The sequence below is a fragment of the Suncus etruscus genome, chromosome 1, assembly GCF_024139225.1.
Source record: "Suncus etruscus isolate mSunEtr1 chromosome 1, mSunEtr1.pri.cur, whole genome shotgun sequence".
NCBI lineage: Eukaryota > Metazoa > Chordata > Mammalia > Eulipotyphla > Soricidae > Suncus > Suncus etruscus.
In genome coordinates, this window is record NC_064848.1 from 156,294,644 (window position 1) to 156,315,987 (window position 21,344).

Here is a 21,344-nt window from a genome sequence, read left to right on the forward strand (position 1 = left end):
CACTCTAGTCCAAGTGGTGCATCCCTGCTTGTTATTTGGCACTAAACTTTGGGTCACCTCCTCTATGAAGTCTTCCCAGGGTTCAGATGCCAGTCCTGAACTCCCATAGCACCTGTGTTCACCCCCAAGTAAACACACAGCACCCAGAACTGAGATGGTTCCTCTTTATCCACCCCCTTTACCTTCCACAGTTCAGAACTGTAAAGTTCCTATCTACTTTCTCTTGGGGCTCCTGAGCTACAGATCCAGGCATAAAGTACAGAGGGGACAAGCTGAAAGTCTGCCAATGAAAGAAGTCAGCTAGAACCATGTGAGAGATGGAACCACAGCCACCCTTCTGCCAAAGCTTGACTGGCAGCAGGGCAGGGGAGGGAGGATGGAAGGAAGAGGGGATTCGAGTAGTAACCTAGGGGAGTTTCCCACTCCAAAGCCTTATCTCCAAGATATAAATGCCCATAATCTGAATCCCTTAGGGAACAAAACAATGATTATAATACCTACTAATATTTATGAAAAGCTTGTTATACCAGGAGATGGCCCACAGGGCAGAGCACCAGCTTTGCATGTGGGAGCCCCATTTCAATCTCCAGCATTGCCTAGTTCTCCAAGCACCTCAGGGGAATAATCCTGGTGCACTATGCCAAGAGGAACACTACTAGGTGTGCCCCCCCCCAAATTAAGAGGAAATAAATCTACAAATAAAAGTTCCTGTAAACATTTAATACAACTTTAATAAATAAATAGATCTAATTTGTTTACTCAAACAAGCCCCGAGGAAGACACAATAATCATTCACCTGCCATAAAGGAGATGAAACTGGCACAGGGAGGGGAAATAGCTTGTCCAGGACAGAGAACCAGGAAAGAGCGGACTGAAATTTGGCCCGTCCTTCACCCGACAGGCCCTAGCCTTTGCATCACGCCACTGTTCTGAATAGGAAAGGGCCTTGCCAGCAATATTTCTGTTTGTGACCAAACATTTAGGAAAGAAGAAATAAAGAGGCCAAGTTCCTTGTAGCCCCGCCAACGGGAAGGAGAGAACTGGGGAGTTGAGGGGCAGAACTTCTGGGGAATGGAGTTGTGGGGAGGGAGGTACAGAGGCTCAGGAATCTCTCTTGGGGGTTGTGTGGTTCAAGGGTCACTGGCATGGAGCCATTGTGTGCAGGTGATGAGAGAAGAGAGCCTCCACCCTTGTGGGGACCTGACAACAGGCCCGAGGAGGAACTGACCACAGCACTGCACCTTTCTCAAGTACTTCCTGCTCACCCCATAATTATGTGATTACTCACAGCGGTTCTGGGGAGTAGGGCAGGGCCTTCACCGGCTGGGCCCCAAATGACCAAAGAAGTCCATGCAGGGCCAGGGGCTATTTGGCCCATTGCCCATTGGTAAGATTCCTCCCTCACAAGAACCCCAGCCTGCTAGGTGCAGTCTGGCCATTGCTAACTATGTCAGCAGAGGTGGTTCTCCCCCAACCTGTTCTGGCCCCTTGTAGCCAGCAGATAGCTGTATGGGGTGAGGGTGTGGTGCGTGGGGACAAGGCAGGGTGCTGACAGCAGTCAAAAAGTCCGGCAGGTAATTTTAGGAGCAAGAAGTTTTGGCTTCCCCCAAATCCAGGCTCACACTATTCTAAGACAAAAACCTCTCTGTTCCTGCCTCTCCCTTCTCAGAAAAGTGCTTCCCTTTATAGCCTGGGGCAGAAGCGGCCTGGCCCAGGGCTTCCAGAAAGTCAAGGTGGCAACCACCAGATGCAGGCTCCCCACTTAGTCCTCACTCCCAGATACTCCTGGTATGCCAGTGACAATGAAAAGACAGATCCGGGGGCCGGGCGGTGGCGCTGGAGGTAAGGTGCCTGCCTTGCCTGCGCTAGCCTAGGATGGACCGCGGTTCAATCCCCCGGCGTCCCATATGGTCCCCCAAGAAGCCAGGAGCAACTTCTGAGCGCATAGCCAGGAGTAACCCCTGAGCGTCACAGGGTGTGGCCCAAAAACCAAAAAAAAAAAAAAAAAAAAAAAAAGAAAAGACAGATCCTTCTGGGGCAGAGAGAACAAGAGCGTGATGACCTGCCAGGGGCAGGAGTAAATGTCTGAGCAGGCTGGAGAGAGCCTGGTAATTGGATTCTAGAACCCCTGAAGAAAGGCAGGGAGAAGGAGTGAGGTCCCTGCTGCTGGGGCTGGGGAATGATTAGATGACTCTGGCCTTGGAGTAGGGCCTCTACAGTGGGAATATTTGGGAAGAGATGGAAACCTCAGCGGTAGGCTTGGGAGGGAGTGCAGCCTGCAGAGATACCATTGTTCCAGCACACTCTGGAGCAGGATTCTGAGGTGCAGCCAGGTGAGGGGGAGAATGCCAGAGGTAGAGCTTAGAGGTGAGGAGCTGGGTTTTGTCAGTGACAAGTGGCTGGGTTTCCTGGGGTACAGTGAGAGAGATACCCCATCAGAGGATGTGAGAGCAAGGGCTGAACTAGTCAGAATTTTGCAAAGGTCCAAAGACTGTAGAACAGGCTGTAGTGGGCCCATGTTCTCCAAGTGTGTGTGCCATCAGGATCATCCACAAAGCACTTCATAAATGCAGACCCCTGGGCCTTAATATAGGCTACTGGATTACACTCTATGGAAAAGGGCCTGAGAGCTCCCCAAACCTGAACCTCATGCTCAGGGAAGGTTAATAAGCAATTCTCTGGGCCCATTAGGGCCCTGAGATAGGACTGAGATGGGAGCTTCCCTTGTCCTCACAGCAGTGCCACCTACAACTATATGGTTCTTCCCATTGCCCAAAGGAGCAAATCCAGACTCCGGGGCATTTGCTCAGCCAATGGAGAGCAGAGCAACTGGTGGGTGGGTGGGGAGTGGGGTAGAGTGTCCAGAGACCTGTCCTGGTGCTCTGCTGCTCTCAGAGGCAGATGGAACCTCAAACACGTCCTGCCACTCCACTGTTCCCACATATATCCTGTCTGATCCTGCTGGGGGCTGCTTCCTCTGAACCCCAGCCCACCACCTGCTGACTCCCTCCCTGCCTACGAAGGTTGCTCCTGCCTCCCCCTTGGGAAAAGCAGCTGCTACTTCCCATGCTCCCATACCAGTGCCTACTACCTATTCTCCTCTCCCTTCTTTTTTTTTTTTTTTTTTTTTGGTTTTTTGAGCCACACCCATTTGATGCTCAGGGGTTACTTTTGGCTAAGTGCTCAGAAATTGTCCCTGGCTTTGGAAAACCATATGGGATGCCGAGGGATTGAACCACGGTCCTTCCTTGGCAAGTGCTTGCAAGGCAGACACCTTACCTCTAGGGCCACTTCACCGGCCCTATCTCTCTCCTCCCTTCTATACTCCCTCCTCCTCCCTTCACTCTCCTCTCTCTCCTCCCTCCTGGCCCCTTCCCTCTCCCTTCTGTCCAGGCCAATGTCTACATGCCAAGTTCTCTTCTTTACCTCCCACTACTTTTTCACCCTACTCCAAGTTGCCATTCAGTTGCTACACAACTGGCCCCTCATGGGCATTTGTCCCAAGATCTCCTTCTTGAGCATGGAAGTAGCCTTTGGAAGACCCAGTGTCAGGCTCCAGTAACTGTCCCAGCTGCCACCACTAGTGCTGAAAGGCAGTGTCTGGCCAAGGGACTTCAAGAAGGTGGGCTTGCAGAAGCTGGAACAAGAAGTTTCCCTAGGTGGCTGGTTCAGCTTTGGGATCAACCATGGCTGATCTCCAGAGCTACCTCCAAGCCCTGCCCCCAACACACACAGCTCTACAAAGGGCCTGTCTCTGCTAAGTTAATCATTCTTGCAGACACAGACACTGGGGGGCAGGCACATATCTGAGGGGCCCTCATGTGGAAAAGGGAACCTCACCGTGGGGGGTAGGTCATCGTGGGAGGCAGGTGGAGGAAGCTGTGGGAGCAGGCCTCAGAGCCATCTGAATGCCTGAGAGAAAGCAAGCTAAGTGGAAGTGTGGTACAATGCTGGTGCTTTCTCATTCACTACAGATTCTCCTGCTCTCCACATACCAGTAGGTAAGTTAGGATGACCCTTTATAGATCAGGAAACTGAGGCTCCAAGTCATCAACAGGTCTGCAGCTGAGTCTGGGTTGGTGCCCAAGACTCTGGCTAGAAGAAGGTACAAAACAGATCCTCTGGGCCGGAGAGATAGCATGGAGGTAAGGCGTTTGCCTTTCATACAGGAGGTCATCAGTTCAAATCCCGGCATCCCATATGGTCCACTGTGCCTGCCAGGGGCGATTTCTGAGCATAGAGCCAGGAGTCACCCCTGAGCGCTGCCGGGTGTGACCCAAAAACCAAAAAAAAAGAAAAAAAAAAAAAAAACAAAACAGATCCTCTATGCCACTCAGTCCCTCCACCCAGGCGTCAGAGGCAGGGCAGCTTCCCTGTTCCTAAGACCCAGACCTATACCAGCCAGTGAGTGTCCCACAGTCAGCCAATTGGTTGCATTCAAGCGGTCCTGAATGACAGTGAAGTAAGTGACAGCATTTCCCCCACAGCCTTTTGAGGTCAGATCCAGGGCTGCAGGGCTTTTCTGGAGATGGAAGAGGAGAAAGTGGAAAGCTTGGAAGTGACCAGATCCCAACCAGCACTCTGAGCCAGACACTAGGTAAGAGCTTCTCAAGGACGATCCAATGTCATCTTCCCAATCAATAGGAGGGACCTTCTTCCCCTTTTGCCTCCCAGAGCAGCAGAAACATGGTGACTTGCTTGGTCACACTCAGCTAGTAAGTGGCATATAAGACTAAAACCTGGCTCTGTTTCCTGAGTTCAGGCCCCCACACTCCACTATCCTCTGGATAGTTCCCAGCCAATGGTGATTTGCCAGGAATAAGCAAAAAGATTCTTAGGTTGCCCAAAGGCCTGTTCTTTCCCTGCCCTATTCAGCAGTCCTCAATATCTTTCCCTTCACATCTGCTAGGAGGCAGAGAGGTCTGGTGGCAGGTAAGGGAAAAAACAGGTGAAACTGCCTAAGCTGTCCCCACTATGCAGCTGGTCACCTGTGTATTGGGGTAGTCAGGGATCCCTGGCTTATGACTATAGATCTAGAGTCTGGCAGTCCTGATGCTTGTTCAGAACAGAGTTGTGGGATGTGGCCAAAAAAAAAAAGGGCCAGGAAAGAAAGAGGGAGCATGAAGGTAAAAGCTTGGAACCAAGTCTTGGCTAGAAACCTTTGAATGCTATGTGACCCTGGATCTGTGACCAAGACCTCTGGCCTTGATGATTTTCATTTGCTCATTTGCAAAATGGGCTGATGGTCAAAAATGCTCCCATGCCAGAGAAGCCTGACCCAAGCCATCTTCAACCTTGGTCCCCTGCCTCATGGTCTCTAAAGTACTCTCCAACCCCAGCACTTCACAGCAGCTCTGAGCTGAACATACTCAAGGGCCCAGACCGCCCCTACCTACCAGAGGATGTCAGCCACCACCGCCCAGTTACAGGACAGGAGCTCCCCGAGAGCCAGGAACACCTGTGGACAATGAGGGTGGGGTGAGGCTCTGAGGGGCTGTGCTCTGGAGCACCTTCCACAGTTCCCATTTTCTTCCATCTGTGAAGGGGCAATGAGGTGAATGACCTGAGGCAGGAAAGGCTTCACTTCAGCAGCCTTCAGGCAGGCTTGCTCTCCTTAGGGCAGACACAGGCAGAGGAAAAACCCACTCCTCAGGGCCCAGAGACAGCTACCTCCTGGGAATGGCCTTGAGGTCATCCTGGTGCCTTGTGGAAGGCAGCCAGGAATCCTAGGTTGTTTGGAGGGGGCAGAATTGTCTATTCTGTTTCTGCCTTCCTGCTCAGTCCAAAGAGTCCTACCACAGCTCTGTCACAGGCCATCCTGCTCCCAAAGTGCTTCAGGAGATGAGCCAGGCTAAAATGAGAAGCTGACCTGGGTCAGAGCAGGAGGGAGAGCCTGATGTGCTCAGCAGACCTTGAGCGAAGCCAGTTTGGGCCAAGAAGCTTCTGACACCTGTACAGTCTCCATCCCCTGCCCTGGGCAGTGGTGGGACTGGTGTCACCTCATATGCCCCTTTCCTCCCTGTGCCTGATGTCTGTGGTGAAGGGGGCCACTCCAGGCCTACTCTTCATGTTCCCTAAAGCCCCTGCCTCCTGCCAAAGGATTAAGGCAATCCTCATTCCACTCACTCAAGAAGAGTTTAATGAAGAACAAGGAGAAAAAAGTTTCATTTTTCAGAACTTTCAAAAGCTTATGGCTGGAGTGGAATATCTCATTCCTAAAGTCATGGGGCTGTGCCCAGGGCAGCCTGGCTCTGGCACCCAAGGCCTGTGAGCACTCAGGGTAGAAGTAGAAGCACTTCGGGGCACTGTCTGAGCACTCACTATACAACGGGGAAACATGCTCACCTGTTACCCTTCTAGCCCCAGCTCCTTTCAGCCCATTATGAGGCAGCTAGTATCCTTCACTGACTGGGGCTACTTCCAGTCCGGATTTCACTCTTGTGGCTAGTGTCACACAGGAAGAGACAGGAGGCTTCAGTGAGGAGAGGACTTTGCAGCCTCAGCAGCCACAGTACTGGACAAGGCCAGGTTGGGGACTCTGAGGTGGAGTGATCCTGAGGGAGCTCTGAAGGATGAGCAGGTTCAGAGCGGGCAGAGAAGACCCCCAAGGCCATACCAGGCAAAGGAGCCAATAGAGCCAAGGAGCAGGGGCTGGAATGGACCCACTATATTCAGGAAAGCAGGAAAATGACAGGGTGGGCAGAATCCTCATAAGGGAAGAGGAAGGAGGAGAGAGAGAGAGAGAGAGAGAGAGAGAGAGAGAGAGAGAGAGAGAGAGAGAGAGAGAGAGAAGAAGAGAGAAGAAGAGAGAAGAAGAGAGGGGAGAAAGATGAGAAGGGAGAGAGTGAGAGAAGAGAGGGGAGAGAAAAGAGAGGGGAGAGAGAAGAGAGGGGAGAGAAAGAGGGGAGAGAGAGAGAAAGAGAGAGAGAGATTGTGTGTGTCCTCTTTGTCTAACCAGTTAACCAGTCTAGGCCCTCTGGGCCATGGGCACAGGGGTGGGTATCAGGAAGTCGCTGGTGGGCAGATCTCAGGTGTGGCACAGCCAGACCACAGGCCCAAATTCCAGCATGCTGGGGTGTGCCAGCCCTGCCTCCTAAGGCCACATAAAAGCAACTGGGTTTGTGGGTTTACATCATCCTCCCACTCACCACTAGATAGGCCACCCCCATCTCCAGTTCCTGCTTCCTTCCCTCCAGAGTCTGCTGTCTGAGGTGTAGCCCCAGTTCTGTCTCCCCCCACCACTACCCACCCACCTACCAGGACATACTAAAATACACCCTTTTCTCTCCCTTCAGCTAGAGAAGGGTGGATCCCTGGCCCCAAAATAGAGTCGCTCACTGGATGGCTGCAGCCCACAATGGGCCTTTCAGGCTGCACAAACACCTTGGATGCCAGGTTTTCCTCAGACACACCTGGGGACCAGCCCGCGCCACGAATCCTGGTCCCCACTCAGAGGCTTTGAGGGGTGAAGGGGAGAGGCAGCCTTCTAATCCCATAATTACAAAAGGCTCCTGAGGAGGCTGGTTGGGGCTCAAGGAGGGGTTCTCCACAAAGGGGCGGGAACAGCCCACCCTGACATGGGGGGGCTGTGACAGTCTAGGGGGCTCTAGGCCTTAGTTTCTCCCAACTGTTCCACTTGTGGATGACTTAGTAATGCCATGGTACCTCCAGCACACCACAGTCTGGATATTTGGAGCTGGTAAAGCTCTAGAGCTGGAGCTCCCTTGGCACTCCACCTCAGAGTCCCCAACCTGGCCTTGTCCAGTACTGTGGCTGCTGAGGCTGCAAAGTCCTCTCCTCACTGAAGCCTCCTGTCTCTTCCTGTGTGGCACTAGCCACAAGAGTGAAATCTGGACTGGAAGTAGCCCCAGTCTGTGAAGGATGCGTAGCTGACTCATAATGGGCTGAAAGGAGCTGGGGCTAGAAGGGTAACAGGTGGGCCCGGAGAGATAGCACAGCGGCGTTTGCTTGCAAGCAGACCGAGCCAGGACCAAAGGTGGTTGGTTCGAATCCTGGTGTCCCATATGGTCCCCCTTGCCTGCCAGGAGCTATTTCTGAGCAGACCAGCCAGGAGTAACCTCTGAGCACCCACCGGGTGTGGCCCAAAAACCAAAAATAAAAAAAAAAAAGAGAAGAGGTAACAGGTGAGCATGATTCCCCATTGGGTGTGAGAATGGGTCTCAGAGTTCAATGATTTCCTGTGACCAATTCAGACCTGGATTCCACAATTCAAAAACCCAAACCAGGAAGACCGTGGCTTGAAGGAAAGTCATGTGAAAAATTCAGCCCAGCTCTTCAATGTTTTTTCTGCTGTGCCTGAGCCAAAGGCCTGGCTCACCTTGACATCCATCCTGGATGGCTGAAGGCACCTCTCCCTGACTCCAGAGCCAAGTTCTCTCCTGCTCACATTAGCCCCATCATTGCTGTCCTGGTTCACCAGGGTGACTGAGCGATCCAGGACATATGCCCCAGCTCTGACACTAGTAGCTGTCCAAGCTTACCTGAGATGGTCCCTCAATCCTGTCACCAGGCCAGGTGCAGAGAAGGGAAGCAGGGAACCCCCATGCCTTTTTTATCCTCAATCTCCTCCAGTTACAGAGTCAGGTTCGTCTGCATCAAAATATTCCCAACTGCTCTCTCTTTCTGTCCTTTCTGCTGGCTTGGCCCAGGTCTCCCTATCTCTTCTTCAGCTTCCCATCCCCAACTCAGAGGACACTTTCAACAGGGAAATCTCACTCTTTCCTTGTCCCCTCAGAGCCTGAGTGTATGTTTCTGCACACTAACTTAGACCTCATGGGTGACAGGACCTGGGAATGCAGCATTGGAGGCCGAAGAAAGCCCCCCTAAGGCCCTGGCCTCTTGTCTCCAGACTCAGGAAAATTTCACCTTGAGCTGTAACAATAGTAATGAATTCTACCTGTCCTTTATTGCACCCCTGGCCAGAGAAGCACTTGTGTGCGCGCGTTCTCTCTCTCTCTCTCTCTCTCTCTCTCTCTCTCTCTCTCTCTCTCTCTCTCTCTCTCTCTCTCTCTCTCTCTCTCTCTCTCTCTCTCTCATTCACAAACATACATACTCACACACACACTTTCTTTCACTCAGTAACACACACATACACTCACAGACTCTCTCACAAACACACATACTCTAACACACACACACTCAAACTACCATATCACTTATACATATATGTCCTCCACATATCCATGCAACCACACAAGCATGCACAAAACACATGCAGATTTCACCCAATGTGGACACACACTTGACATATATGTACACGTTGGGGCCGGAGTGGTGGCACTAGAGGTAAGGTGTCTGCCTTTCAAGCACTAGCCTAGGATGGACCGCGCTTTGATCCCCCAGCGTCCCATATGGTCCCCCGAGCCAGGAGCGATTTCTGTGTGCATAGCCAGGAGTAACCTCTGAGCGTCACTGGGTATGCCCAAAACACACACACACACACACACAAAAAAAAAACAACAACAAAAGAGACATATGTACATGTGCAGGGACTCTCGCTTTGATAGACACCACAGTCCACATACGCATGCAGGGAGGCCATTCAAACTATTCAAATGATTCAGTCAAACTACAAACCCAGGCATCAGTCTCCTGCAGTGACTTGCTAAAAGCAAGCCAGTTGGGGGACATGAGCACACTGGGACCTTAGAGTAGCGAAAGTGGACACACACATTCACATTCACTCTTCTGCCTGGTGCAAGAGCGCATGGGTGGACATGAACACACAAACACAGAGCTCCCTGTGGCCATGTGCATATCCAGGTAGGCATAAAGAGGAAGAAGAGACAAGAACATGGAGCACTTGCCCTAGCCTAGAGCAAAAAGGGATCTGTGTATTCACCTTTTTCTTTTCTTTTTTTTTTTTTTTTTTTTGGTTTTTGGTTTTTGGTTTTTGGGCCACACCCGGTGGTGCTCAGGGGCTACTCCTGGCTGTCTGCTCAGAAATAGCTCCTGGCAGGCACGGGGGACCATAAGGGACACCGGGATTCGAACCAACCACCTTTGGTCCTGGATCGGCTGCTTGCAAGGCAAACACCACTGTGCTATCTCTCCGGGCCCCTTTTTATTTTCTTATTTTTGATTTTTAGGCCACACTGGTGGTGCTTAGGGTTTACTCCTGGTTCTGCATTCAGGGACCACTCTTTTTTTTTTTTTTTTTTTTTTTTTTTTGGTTTTTGGGCCACACCCTGTGACGCTCAGGGGTTACTCCTGGCTATGCGCTCAGAAGTTGCTCCTGGCTTCTTGGGGGACCATATGGGACGCCAGGGGATCGAACCGCGGTCCGTCCTAGGCTAGCGAAGGCAAGGCAGGCACCTTACCTCCAAGCGCCCACCGCCCGGCCCCACAGGGACCACTCTTGGTGAGGCTCAGGGACTATCTGAGATGTCAGGAATCAAACCCAGCTGGCCTCATTCAAAGCAAACATCCTTTCTACTGTGATTTTACTCTGCTCCTTTTCATCCATGTCTTTATCTTAACCCATCTCAGTCTTCCACTGGACAGTAACTGATTCCTCACCTGCAGAGAATGAACCTAGTAGTCCCCTTCTCAAAAGAAGGCAAACATGTCCCCAGACTATGTAGAGACTGGGAACTAAGAGTCAGCCACCTCAGCTCACTGCTGCTAAATCAGCTCTTCAAAGAGTGGCTGAGCCAGTCAGGATCCAGGCCCCCCACTCAGACTGGCCGCCAGCAGGCTGCCATGCTGGCTGGCACACTTTGTTCCTTAGCCTGCCAACTTGTAATTACCAGGACTGGGTTCAGGGTACAAGGGCACCACCTGGGGCCAGCAGCAGTGTAGCAGCCTGGTAGCAGGCAATGGGGAATGAGGCACTGTCTTACTTCCCTACTTCACTTGTCTCCTTCCTTGTCCTCATTGCTATAATCTAAAGTCAAGGAGAAGCAGGTGGGAGGTAGCAAAGGCAGGAATCAGGGACCTTGGGCACATTGGCAGTGTAGAGCTGTGGCATATCTATATATCTAAATAACAGAACCAGCAAAACTGAAAATTTGAGAACTAAATTATTATAACCAAATTTAAAAACATGCTTGTGAAGAAGGCAAGCGAGAGTCTGAGGAAACCTGGGGCCAGTGATAGAGGGAAGTGGATTAATCCCCAATGGTAGGATTAGTGTTGAAAAATTGTATGCCAGAAACTCTAATTTTCCTTAATTTAAAAAATTAAAGAATGGGCCAAAGGACAGCAAGTAGGGTGTTTACCTTGTATAAGGCCTACCTAGGTTTGATCCCTGGCATTCCAGGTCCTCTGAGCCCTAACAGGAGTAATTCGTAAATGCAGAGCCAAGAGTAACCCCTGAGCATAACCAAGGTTTCCCAAAGACAAAAGAGAAGTTGAGGGACTGGAGCAATAGTACAGAAGGTGGGGCGCTTGCCTTGCATGCAGCTAATTTAGGTTCAATCACTGGCATCCCATATAGTCCACTGAGCACCTCCAGGAGTAATTCCTGAGCATTGCTGGATATCTTAAAAATATTTTTTAATTTTTTTAATTAAGGGGAAGAAAGGAATTCTAGCATCTACCTAGGAGCTCAGCAGAGATTGTGGGTTCTTTGGCAGGGCTGAGTGCCCATTTAAGGAACACCTGCTAGATCTTGGCAAGAAGGGGCTCAGAGGAAAGGCAAATGGGCTTTGCTGACCTCCACAGGACACCCTCTGGCAAGGTCTCATTAATTTGGTTCCATAGATGAGAGTAAACGGGCTTAATACTAAAGCCCTCAAGATCCAAGTCTGGGAAGTAGGAGACTCCCAGTACAGAGCCCTCCTGACCTATTGTCTGGGCCATTCCAGGTGCCAAGCAGACCTCATAGTCTTCCCTGAGGCCTTTAAAGAACCTTGTCTGCCATTCCATAGACACACACTCCAGATGGTCATCCCAGCCACCAGGGATACTAGGCTGGGTGATACTGGGCCACTACCCGTGGCTCTTGTTCAAGTCTTTGAGTCTGTGACAGTGCCTGAAGTTTTCTCCAGGTGCAACTGTGCATAGAGGGTGCCTCCATTTTCCTGAGTGGACAGGAAAGGAAGAGCATGACCTGAAGCTGGGACAGGTCCTCAGGGCCACCACAGGGAACACCTGGGTGAGGATGGAGAAATTTGGCTTCTCTCTCAAAAGAGAGAGATAGGGACCAGCGGGGAGGTCTCATGGAGAGAGCACACACTGCCTATATAAGCCTTGGAACTGATCCCCAGGATAAAATTAAGAAATTCATAAAAAAAAATACTTGGGCAGAGAAATAGTATGGTGGATAAGGCATTGCTCACCTGGCCCAGGCTTCCCATATGGTCCCCCAAACACTGCCAGGAGTGATTCCTGAGCACAGAGCCATGAGTAACCCCTGAATAAAGCTGGATGTGGTCCCCCCCCCCAAAAAAAAAGAAAGAAAAATATCAAGTCAAAAAAAGTTTTCATCAAAGAAAAGAACAAAACCTTATGAGGTAAATATTAAATATATGATGCAAGGTGTTGGGGAAAAGCAAGGAGTATGAACTATAGAGCCCTTCTCTGGAACTCACCCCAAAGACATTTTTTTAGAGTCCTCAGATGGGAGGAAAACCAGAGGAAGGGTCCTTAATTCACACTCTTTGTTGGGGGAAATACTCAAAGCTGGAGCCTGAAATCACTTCAAATGTCACCGGGCCTAATGGCCAACAGTGTCCATGGTTACAACTGGCAGCTCTTGGGTAGCCACCAAGGTACATCAAGAAGTTCTGATGGAAAAAAAAAAAAGTTATGGTAGACCCTGATTCCTCAGCTATCTATCACCCTGGCCCCTTAATTTTCATTCTCAACAAAGAGCCACTGAGGAAGAAGTAGGTAAAAGTGGAGAAAGTAAACAATGACTTGTGTTACTGGCTCCACTCAAGAACTGAGCACAGCCCCCACACAGAAGGGGTGCACCTAGTAATTAAGTAGAATGAACCCTATGATAGAGCATTTACCTAAATCCCAGAAGAGAGCACAGATCACAGGTGTTCCAACAAAGACTCCTCACAGCCTCACCAGAGTTTTGCAATTGCCCCAGGCGACAGAAAACCTAATGTTCAACTCTCAGAAGGCAGCCACTTCAGAAGAGAGATTGCTCACAAGGAAAGCTGAAAGAGAATCAAGAATATCTCTGGTGGAGGGAAGCATTCAACCAGGAAGAGGAGTTGGTGCTGAAAGGTGGTAAAGTGTTATGTATGAAACCCTATCAGTAACAGTGCTGTAAATCACAAAACAAAAACTTATTTAAAACCCCAAAAAAGCACCACTTGTAGAAGCAGACTGGAGAAGGAGAGGCAATTGTGGGGGCCAGTTGGTCAACTGGTCCAGGGAAGTAGACACTGGTGAAGGGATTGGTATTGAAACATTGTTTGCCTGAAACTCAGTCATGAAGAACTGAAATTTTATGGTGACTACATTTTTAAAAAAGAACAGAACCATCTACGGTCTATCAAAGCATATTCAGTGTTTGAGCAGAGCTGCTTACAATATAAGCGAGGGGAAAGCATTAAGCACATGAAGTGTACAAACATACATTTAAAAGAAAAGGTAAGAAAGGAGGAATATGAGGCCAGAGAGATAGCATGGAGGTAGGGCATTTGCCTTGTATGCAGAAGGTTATTGGTTCGAATCCCAGCATCTCATATGGTCCCCCAAGCCTGCCAGGAGCGGTTTCTGAAAGTAAAGCTAGGAGTAACCCCTGAGCACTGCCGGGTGTGACTCAAAAAAAAAAAAAAAAAAAAAAAGGAGGAATATGAGGAAAGTAAAGACGAAAGGAAGGAAGAAACTAATGAAGAAATGAAGAAAGTAAAAAAATAGAGAAAGAAAAAAGGAAAAACATTGGGGCCGGGGAGGTGGCGCTAGAGGTAAGCTCTAGCCAAGGAAAGGAAAGGACCACGGTTCAATCCCCTGGCGTCCCATATGGTCTCCCAAGCCAGGGGCAATTTCTGAGCGTGTGGCCAGGAATAACTCCTGAGCATCAAACCGGTGTGGCCTGAAAAACCAAAAAAAAAAGGGGAAAAAGGAAAAACAGAGAACAGACAAGGAAGTTTTTAAAAATCTAAGGAACTAGAGGTAAAGTTCAATGCACTGGGTCATATGGTTTGCTTGCAGGAGGCCAAGATTTAGACTCCAGAATCACATGGTCCTCTTAGAAAGGAATAGCATCTAAGACTATTGAGTGTAGCCCCAAAATGCAACAAAACAGGAAAAATCCAATCTAGATGGCATAACAGAGAAAGCATAAAGAAATTCCTTACAATTTTTTCAAAATATATTAAATATTAATTCTATAAATAAAGAATTCAAAGATAAAATGTAAATAGAATGAGATATAACGATATCATAGACCCAAAGGTGAGGTGTGTTCCGGTAACATATTATTACGTTACTAATAAATTAATAGAAACAGTGTCAATATCAATAAAAACAAAATTACAGATATAGAGGAAAAATATGGTAAATATCAATAATTTTTTTTACAAAACAAGAGATAATATTTAGAGAGAAGTAAGCAAAAAGTAAAATGGATAAAGATTATCAAGGAAGGGAATAGATGGAGTCAGAGTAATAGTACAATAAATAGGACACTTGCTTTACGTGAATTTGATCTCTGGTACCTCAAATGGTCTCCCAAATTCACCAGTAGTGATCCCTGAGCACAGAGTCAGGATTAATTTTTTAGTATCACTGGGTGCAGCCTCCACTTAAAATAAAAATGGCTAGGAGTAGAATGTGATAGACCAGACACCATTTTTTAAGTTAATATCTTTATATAAACACCATAATTACAAACATGTTTGTAGTTGGCTTTCAGATATAAAAAAAGAACACCCCCTTCACCAATGCAACATTCCCACCACCAGTGCCCCCCATCTTCCTCTTTCCCAACCCCTGTTAGTATTCAAGTAAAGCATTCTAGTTATATCACTCACTACCATTGTCATGATAATTGTTAGTGTAGTTATTTCTCAAACTGCACTCACCACTCTTTGTGGTAAGCTTCATATAGTGGGCCAGTCCTTCCAGCCCTCATCTCTATTTTCTCCGGATGTTAATATAATAATGTCTTATTTTTCTAAATTCCACAGATGAGTGACTATTCTGTGTCTATCTCTCTCCCTCTAACTTATTTCACTCAGCATAATAGTTTCCATATGCATCCATGTATAGGAAATTTTCATGACTTCATTTCCTTCATAGTATTCCATTGTGTCTATGTACCACAGCTTCTTTAGCCACTCATCTGTTGTTGGGCATCTGGGTTGTTTCCAGATTCTGGCTATTGTAAATAGTGCTGCAATGAATATAGGTGTGCAGAAGGCATGTTTGTATTGTGTTTTTGTATTCCTAGGGTATAACATTAAGAGTGGTATAGCTGGATCATATAGAAGCTCAATTTCCAGTTTTTTGGAGAAATTTCCATATTGTTTTTCTTTTTTTTTTTTTTTTTTGGTTTTTGGGTCACACCCGGTAACGCTCAGGGGTTACTCCTGGCTATGCGCTCAGAAGTTGCTCCTGGCTTGAGGGACCATATGGGACACCGGGGGATCGAACCACGGTCCGTCCAAGGCTAGCGCAGGCAAGGCAGGCACCTTACCTCTAGCGCCACCGCCCGGCCCCCCCATATTGTTTTTCATAAAGGCTAGACTAGACAGCATTTCCACCAGCAGTGCATGAGAGTTACTTTTTCCCCACATCCCTGCCAGCACTTGATAGTTCTTGTTCTTTGTGATTTGTGCTGGTCTCTATGGCATGAGAAGGTGCCTCTTTGTTTTTTTTTTTTTTTTTTTTTTTTTTGTGGTTTTTGGGTCACACCCGACAGTGCTCAGGGGTTATTGCTGGCTCCAGGCTCAGAAATTGCTCCTGGCAGGCACGAGGGACCATATGGGGCGCTGGGATTCGAACCAATGACCTCCTGCATGAAAGGCAAACGCCTTACCTCCATGCTATCTCTCCAGCCCCGCCTCTTTGTTTTGATTTAAATCACCCTTATGATTAGTGATGTGGAGCTTTTTTTTTTTTTTTCATGTCGACACCATATTTAAAGAGAGTTCATGGGGGCTGGAGCAATAGCATAGAGGTTGGACGTTTGCCTTGCATGCGGCCAACCTAGATGGACCTGGGTTCCATCCAAAACATCCCATGTTGTCCCCAGAGCCTGCCAGGAGTGATTTCTGAGCGCAGAGCCAGGTGTAATCCCTGAGCACCACAGGGTGTGGCCCAAAAACCAAAAACAAATGAAGAGAGTTTATGCTCAGGGCTACACAAATAGGTCAGCACTTAAGAATGAACATCATTGTGGTCCCTTTGATGTCTTCCTTACCTTAACCTATTCTACCCCTGAAAATGACCCAACCCAAGGGAAAAAAATCCAACAAATATAAGAAATATTCAGAGATAAAATACTGACTTAGAAGATATAAAGAACACTATGATGAATAAATGTTGATATAGCAGAATATTTAGCTTTGAGGCATATCAGAGTTTTGGCAAACAGTTTCTAAAACAAGGCAAAAACTAACTTTTTGTTATTGTTGCTTTGTGTTGGTCTGTTTTGGAGTGCCACACCCAGCAGCTCAGGACTTACTACTGGTTCTGCACTAAGGGATCACTCCTGGTGATACTTGGCAACCATATGGAGTGCCTAGGTCAGCTTTATGCAAGGCAAGCACCCTACTCATTGTACTATCCAACCCACCTTTGTGTAATTCTTTGCTCTTGAATGTGCTTGTAACTGATGACTTCTTTGGGGGGGAAGGGTTGCTTTAGGCACCACATCCAGCAGTTCTCAGAGACAATGAGGTGTCTGGAATTAGATCTGGACCTCCTAACTACAAAGTATGGTAATCAATTGAGCAATCTTTCCAGCCCAAACATGGTGATTTCTTTCTTTCTTTTTTTTTTTTTTTTTGGGTGTTTGGGTCACACCCGTCAGTACTCAGGGGTTACTCCTGGCTCTAAGCTCAGAAATCGCTCCTGGCAGGCACAGGGACCTTATGGGATGTGGGGATTCGAACTACCGTCCTTCTGCATGCAAGACAAACACCCTACCTCCATGCTATCTCTCTGGCCCCAAACATGGTGATTTCTTTTTTTTTTTTTTTTTTTTTTGGTTTTTGGTTTTTGGGTCACACCCATAAGTGCTCAAAGGTTACTCCTGGCTCCATGCTCAGAAATCACTCCTGGCAGGTTCAGGGGACCATATGGGATGCCAGAATTTGAGCCATCGACCTTCTGCATGCAAGGCAAATGCCTTACCTCCATGCTATCTCTCCAGCTCCACATGGTGATTTCTTTTTTTTTTTGTTTGTTTTTTTGTTTTTTTGTTTTTGGGCCACACCCATTTGACGCTCAGGGGTTACTCCTGGCTATGTGCTCAGAAATCGCCCTTGGCTTGGGGAGACCATATGGGACGCCAGGGGATCGAACCGCGGTCCTGATCCTTGGCTAGCGCTTGCAAGGCAGACACCTTACCTCTAGCGCCACCTTCCCGGCCCCCACATGGTGATTTCTTTTTTTTTTTTTTTTTTTTTTTTTTTTTTTGGTTTTTTGGGTCACACCCGGCAGTGCTCAGGGGTTATTCCTGGCTCCAGGCTCAGAAATTGCTCCTGGCAGGCACAGGGGACCACATGGGACTCCGGGATTCGAACCGATAACCTCCTGCATGAAAGGCAAACGCCTTACCTCCATGCTATCTCTCTGGCCCCCACATGGTGATTTCTAATGAGTACAAAATACTGCAAACATTTGAATACCATTTCTGTGACTTGGCTATGAAATAATTTGGGGAGGGTTGGGCCACACTCAGTGACTCTCAGGGGTTACTCCTGGCTATGAGCTCAGAAATCGCTCCTGGTTTGGGGGATCATATGGGACGCTGGGGGATCGAACCTTGGTCCGTCCTAGGCTAGTGCGGGGAAGGCAGACTCCTTATTGCTTGCACCACTGCTCCGGCCCTGAAAGAATTTATTTTTTATTTTTATAGTTGTTTTATTAGATATGAGCATGCATAAATATATCACATATTTGTATACATACAGATATACATGAATTCATACAAGTGTGAAAATATTAGAGTATGAACACATGATCATCTGGGATCATATCTAGGCATTGACACCTATAAGTCATCTGCTCTACAAATTGAACCACATCCCTAGTTTCCTCCTACTACTCTTTTTTGTCTTCTTTTTTCTTCTCTTCTTTTTCTTCTTCCTCTTTCACTTCTTTTTGTCTTCCTCCTTTTCTTCTTCCTCTTCTTTCTCCTCATCCTCTTTTCACTCTTCCTCCAACTCCTCTTATTATTATTATTCTCTTTCTGGGTCTCTGGGATTCCAATAACTTCTTCCTCTACTTCCTCTTTTTCCTCTTCTTCCTCCTCCTCCTCTTTTCTTTTTTTTTGTTTTTTTTTTGTTTTTTTTTGTTTTTGTTTTTGTTTTGGTTTTTGGGCCACACCCGTTTGACGCTCAGGGGTTACTCCTGGCTATGTGCTCAGAAATCGCCCCTGGCTTGGGGGGACCATATGGGACGCTGGGGGATCGAACCGCGGTCCGTTCCTTGGTAGCGCTTACAAGGCAGACACCTTACCTCTAGCGCCACCTTCCCGGCCCCCTCCTCCTCTTTTCTTTTTCTTCCTCTTCTTCCCCTTTTCTTTCTTCCTTTTCTTCCTCTTCTTCCCCTTCCTCTTCTTCCCCTTCTTCTTCTTCTTCTCCTCCTCCTCTTCTTCCTCTTCTTCATTTTCTTCCTACTCTTCCTCTTCTCACTCTTTCTCCAACTCCTCTTATTATTGTTCTCTTCCTGGGTTTCTGGGATTCCAATGATTCCTATGTTGTTTCTGTTGAGTTTATCAAAGGCTTCTATTTTCAGCTGTTCACATTCTTTGAGTACTTTATCCATTGTCTGATCATTTGCTTTAAGATTCTTTTCTTTTTTGGGGGGGGAATCACACCCAGCAGTCCTCAGGGGTTACTCGTGGCTCTACACTCAGAAATCGCTCCTAGTCTACGGCCATACCACCCTGAGTGTGCCCGATCTCATCAGAAATCACTCCTAGCAGGCTTGGGGGACTATATGGGATACTGGGATTCAAACCACCGTCTTTCTGCATGCAAGGCAAAAGCACTACCTCCATGCTATCTCTCTGGCCCTAAGATTCTTTTCTAATCTCTTCTGATGTATGGAGTTGTTCTGCATCTCATCCTCCAGCTCACTGACCCCATCTGCAGCTGCTGTTATTCCGTTGGAAAGGCTTTCCATTGAGCTTTTCAATTCATCTACCGAGTTTTTCAGACCTGTTATTTCAATATGAAGTTTTCTGATTACTGTCTTCATATCCTCTTGATTCTTATTTGTGTTCTATTCAACTCAATCTATGTTTTCTTTGAGCTCCATGAACACCCTCCATATTTCTTTTCTAAACACCTTATCTAAGAGGATACTTAGCTAGTTGGTACTTTTCAGATCATCAGAGCTGCCATCTTCATTCTCTACACATGGGGTCACCCTGCATTGTTTCCCCATTGCCACACTTGTAGTGTGTTTTTACTATGTGCTGTAGTGGGGTTCATGGGTTAGAAGATGCACACGGACATTGGGTGGGGACAGTTTACCGGGTTGGGGCCCTGAAGAGATTATGTTGGCTGGCGTCTTCTTGGCTGCCTCACACAGAAAAGCCGCTATGAAAGAATTGACTTCCTTTACTATCTTCTCAACATGTGCTAAAACTAGACTCTATCCAACTGTCTGCAAGAAGCTGATTCTCTTCAACATACACAAATCTCAGTGTTTCCAACAACCATTGGAAGCCAATCCTTCAGATGAAATCACAGACATTGACATCTTTTTTGGTTCATTTTTGGGCCACACCACCAGTTCTTGGAGCTTACTCCTGGCTCTGCATTTAGGGATCACTTCTAGACGGGTGCAGAGGACCATATAAAATGCTGAGGATACAACCCAGGTGAGTTGTGTGCAAGGCAAGCACCCTTCCTGCTGTACTATTACTCTAGCCCCAACACTGACATCTTGATTATAGCCTGCAAGAGTCCACTGAAGTAGAGAATTAATTGTATGCCTAATCTATACCTGGATTCCTAAACCACAGAATCAATTATAACCTAAGTGTGTCTCTATTAATAATGCCATGTAATATATTTAAAGGTTTCTGAGAGACTGAAAAGTTCTAAAATTTTCTCATCAAGGGCCAGAGTGATATAGCACAGTGAGTAGGGCATTTGTTTTGCATGGGGCTGACCTGGGTTCAATCCCCAACATCCCATATGGTCCCCCAAGTCTGCCAGGAGTAATTTCTGAACAGAGCCATTAGTAATGCTTGAACTACCAAGTGTGGCCCAAAAATAAAAAATAAAAAGTTCTCATTATGGGGGCCGGGCGGTGGCGCTAAAGGTAAGGTGCCTGCCTTGCCTGTGCTAGCCTTGGACGGACCGCGGTTCGATCCCCCGGTGTCCCATATGGTCCCCCCAAGCCAGGAGCAACTTCTGAGCGCATAGCCAGGAGTAACCCCTGAGCGTTACTGGGTGTGGCCCAAAAACCAAAAAAAAAGTTCTCATTAACGTGAGAAGATAAATCAAGTGATAGAATACTGGCCTACAAAGTCTGAGGTCAAATTAAATCCCAGATAGGCCTTGAGCACCTCTGGGTATGAGCTCAAACCATTAGGCTAGCATTGCTGGGCTAAGCATTGCTTGAAACTGCCCCAGGCACTCTAGCACCACTGGGTGGGGCCTCTGTGGGAAAAAACAGTTGTCATTACAAAGGGGGAAATTCCATAACTGTGCTGGAGCAATAGGGCCCAGAGCAATAAGTTGGGTAGGACACTTTGCCTTGCATCCGAAGGTTCAAATTTGATCCTTGGCATTCCATACAGTCCCCCTAGCAAAAACAGGAGTGAATCCTGAGCACAGATCCAGGAGTTACCTTTGAGCCCTGCCAGGTGTGGCCCAAAAACAACTCCCCAAAAACCTCTGTAATTGTTAATGGTGATGTTTTAGCAACTGATTTTGCAATGTATAAAGATATTTAAGAACTAAAGTCCACAGAGATAGTTTGACAGATAAGGCCTGAGCACCACCAGGTGTGAACCCTCCCCTCCATCCCACAAAGATCAGCCTGAGAGATGGGCCAGAGAAACAGCTCAAAAGGTTGGACCACATGCTTTGCATGTAGGAGTCTTTGGTTTGATCCCTAACACCGCATGGTCCCCCAAGCACTGTGCTGGGAGTAGCCTCTGAGCATCACAAAAACATCAGCAAAATAAAATAAAAATATTCAAGAGCTGAGAAGTAGCTTAGTGGTAGAGT

General features: G+C 47.7%; 1 protein-coding gene across 1 annotated transcript in view; it reads right to left on the bottom strand.

Moving 5' to 3' along the window:
- SPNS3 (SPNS lysolipid transporter 3, sphingosine-1-phosphate (putative)) overlaps positions 1–21,344 on the bottom strand; it is a 75,649-nt gene that overhangs the window by 7,184 nt on the left and 47,121 nt on the right. The window contains 1 exon segment of the mRNA XM_049787433.1: positions 5,393–5,458. Coding sequence (XP_049643390.1) covers positions 5,393–5,458 — 66 coding nt within the window.